General features: G+C 40.9%; 1 protein-coding gene across 1 annotated transcript; it reads right to left on the bottom strand.

The window, feature by feature from the left end:
* Positions 1 to 995: 995 nt before the first annotated feature.
* On the bottom strand, positions 996 to 1,448 carry LOC142174408 (uncharacterized). Its single transcript, XM_075240195.1, has one exon. The coding sequence runs from the start codon at positions 1,446 to 1,448 to the stop codon at positions 996 to 998; it is 453 nt and encodes a 150-aa protein (XP_075096296.1).
* Positions 1,449 to 3,474: the final 2,026 nt, after the last annotated feature.

Genomic DNA, 3,474 nt, shown 5'->3' with positions numbered 1-3,474 from the left:
TCTTTTGAGCACTTTTCTAAGATTGTTAAGACAATGCTCAAAGGAATCACCTACTACAGAGAAATCATCCATAAACACCTCTAAGAAATCTTCCACCATGTCCGAGAAGATTGACATCATGCACCTTTGGAAAGTAGCCAGAGCGTTGTATAGCCCAAATGGCATACGGCTAAAAGCAAAAGTCCCATATGGGCATGTGAATGTCGTCTTCTCTTGATCTTCCAATGCGATATTGATTTGGTTATATCTGAATATCCATCCAAGAAGAAATAGAATGACCTTCCTGCTAGCCGATCAAGCATTTGATCAATAAAAGGCATAAGGAAATGGTCATTGCACGTAGCACTGTTTAGCTTCTAGTAGTCCATGAAAACTCTCCATCCGATCACTGTTCTCGTTGGGATGAGCTCATTTCTGTCATTTTCAATCACGATCATGCCTCCTTTCCTCAGCACACATTGCACCGGACTTACGCAAGAGCTATCGGCAATGGGGTAGACTACCCCCACATCTAACCAGTGATGATTTCTTTATTTACCACCTCTTGCATGGAAGGGTTTAACCTTCGTTGATGCTCCACACTTGGTTTACTCTCTTGCTCCAATTGTATCTTATGTTCACAAATTCCGGCAGGAATCCCTCGGATGTCCGCTATTGTCCACCCAATAGCTTGCCTGTGCTCCCTCAAGACATTCAACAATTGTTCTACAAACACATCATTCAACAAAGAAAAAACGATTACCAGTAGAGTGTCATTAGAGACAATAAATTTATACCTCAAGTGCAGTGGAAGTGGTTTAAGCTCAAGTTGCAGCGGCTCAATAATTGAAGGCTTGGCGGAAGGAGTAACTCTATTATCTAAGTCAAGAGAGTTTCTTTGGAGCATAAGTGTATGACCCAAGTCCTTCTAGTGCATTCACCGATTCCATGTACCCCTCCATGTCTTTACCATCAAAATTTACCAAAATAGCTGCCAACGCCTTACCAAGGCATTGTTATTCCATATTCATCTCAATTGCTTCTTCTACCTCATTAACCACATCAATGACCGAGATGCTTTCATATCCATGTGTCACCTTTATACCCTTGCTCGCTTGGAGTGTAACCTCTTCGTCATTAACTCGGAACATGATCTCATTCCGTTCCGAATCCATAAGTGCTCTTCCAGTAGCAAGAAATGGTCTCCCCAAGATGATAGGGATCTCTTTGTCAACCACACAATCAAGGATCACAAAGTCGACGGGGAGAAGGAACTTACCCACTTTCACAAGCATATCATCAACAATTCCCACCAGTCTCTTTATTGAACAATCGGCAATTTGCAACCTCATACCTTTAGGCCTCGGCATACATGACCCCGTTTTCTTGTAAATAGCAAGAGGCATTAAATTAATGCTAGCCCCATTATCACAAATAGCTCTTGCAAATCGCACGCCCCAATAGTGCATGGAATGGTGAAAGCTCCGGGGTCTTGTTTCTTTTGAGCGGTGGTTGTTTCAATGATGGAACTAACTCGGTGAGTCACATTAACCACTTCATTCTTGGTGGTTTTCTTCTTGTTGATCAGTCTTTCAAATACTTAGCAAAACCCGGCATCTCTTGAAATGCTTTCACAAAGGAAATATTTACCGATAATTGCTTGAGAATATCATAGAACTTCTTGAGTTTGCTATCATCAACCCTCCTAGCAAGTCTTTGATGGAAAGGATGAGGAGGTCTAGGAATTGGTGGTAGAGTTTTTGGTGTCTCTTGCACCTTTTCCTTAACCCCTTCCGGTTGTCTTCTTTAATTTTCAAATCTTTTGGGACATTTTTAGCTTCAACAACAATTGGCAATTCAACTTGTGCCTCAACTTCTTGTTCGGAATCTTCCACTTCGACCACTTGTTCACTCTCTCCTTGAAGTACGTTCCCACTCCGAGTTGTAATTGCCATGCAATGAGAAGTTGGACCACTCCCATTACCTTTTGGGTTTGCAATTGTGTCACTTGGAAGTGTGCCCTTTTGCTTCGGATTTTGCTCTCTTGAGAGATCTCTCATTTTCATCTCCAACTATTTAATGGATACGGTATGAGAACCGACAGGCTCGATCATATTCCTCATTGAAGTGTCAGACCTATCTTGATTTTGCAATACTCGTTCAAGCATGTGTTTCCAACTTGGAATTGCTTGAAGAACCTTGATTTGAATATTGCCCTTAGGTGGCACATAAGGGTTTGAACTCCGATTTGAAAAGTTGTTGTTGTTGTTGTTACTCCAATTTCCTTGATTTGAAGTACCTTGGTCATTTCTCTACTGTTGGTTGCCTTGCCCTTGCGGGTTAGGCCTCCATTGCTTTTGTTGTCCTGAACCTTGGTATTGTTGCCTTTGATAACCTCATTGAGAGTTGTTGATGTAATTCACTTCCTCATAATCTTCATTTGATGTGGGTTGAACATCCTCCACCACATTCACCTTTTTTGTTTGGCTTTTAGTGAACATCTTTGTCAACACATTGACGTTGGTGGCAAGTCCCACGATTACTTGATCTCTTTCTTTGTTCTTCTTAATCATGTTGGTCAAGGAAGGATTACCATATGCAATTCCACCTGTGGTGTCCTCTGAGTGCCAAACTTGGTTACGTTTTACCATTTTGTCAAGGATTTGTGTGATCCTTGCAAATGTTTTATCCATGAGAGATCTATCAGCTGCATTCTTGGCTATAGATTGGTTCATAGCATCCAAACCCATGTAGAATTACTCCAATAAGATAGAATCCGGAAAACCTTGATTCGACGACCTCACCAAGTATAACTTGAATCGATCTCATGCCTCATGTAAATGTTCTCCCGGTAATTGCTTGAAAAATAAGATTTTATCCCGAAGCTCAGATTTTTTGCTTTGTGGGAACCATTTAGCTAGGAATGCTCAGACAAGTTCAGGCCAAGAATGAATGGACTTTGGCGGTAAATTTTGAATCCATTTCCTCGCCTCTCCAGTCAGTAAATACTTGAACACCCTCAATCTTAGGGCATCATCTGAGACGTTGTTCTTCTTGTGCATCACATACACACACAAGAAGTTTTTGAGATGTTGTGTTGGATCATCATTGTTGGAATTTCTGAAAAATCCCTCTGCTTTGAGCATTAGGATTAAATCGTGTTCCACCTTGAAAGTGGTAGCATCAATTCTTGGAGGTACAATAACATTTGTATCCTCAATGTACTCATTTATGTCCACAAAAGGATTTTCCTCTTCTTCATATTCGGCCATGTTTTCCTATCAACACCAAGCAAAACAAGCAAAGTGTGATGTAATAGAAGAAGCCGTAAAGTAAAGCACACACTAATTAGTAATTTCAAAACCGTATTCCCCGGCAACGACGCCAAAATTTGATACGCTCATATTACACTTTAATTAAATAGTGTAAGGTGGTCGGTGTCAAATATAATAACCCAACAAGGTTGGGGTAGAATCCCACAGGCAATAGGTGTGA

This window comes from Nicotiana tabacum, chromosome 20, assembly GCF_000715075.1.
Source record: "Nicotiana tabacum cultivar K326 chromosome 20, ASM71507v2, whole genome shotgun sequence".
NCBI lineage: Eukaryota > Viridiplantae > Streptophyta > Magnoliopsida > Solanales > Solanaceae > Nicotiana > Nicotiana tabacum.
Note: the sequence above shows the minus strand (reverse complement) of the source record. Positions and strands in the feature narration are given on the sequence as shown.

Excerpts from the sequence above, each read along its gene's own strand:
- LOC142174408 (XM_075240195.1), bottom strand. The coding sequence starts at position 1,448 with ATGCACTATTGGGGCGTGCGATTTGCAAGAGCTATTTGTGATAATGGG.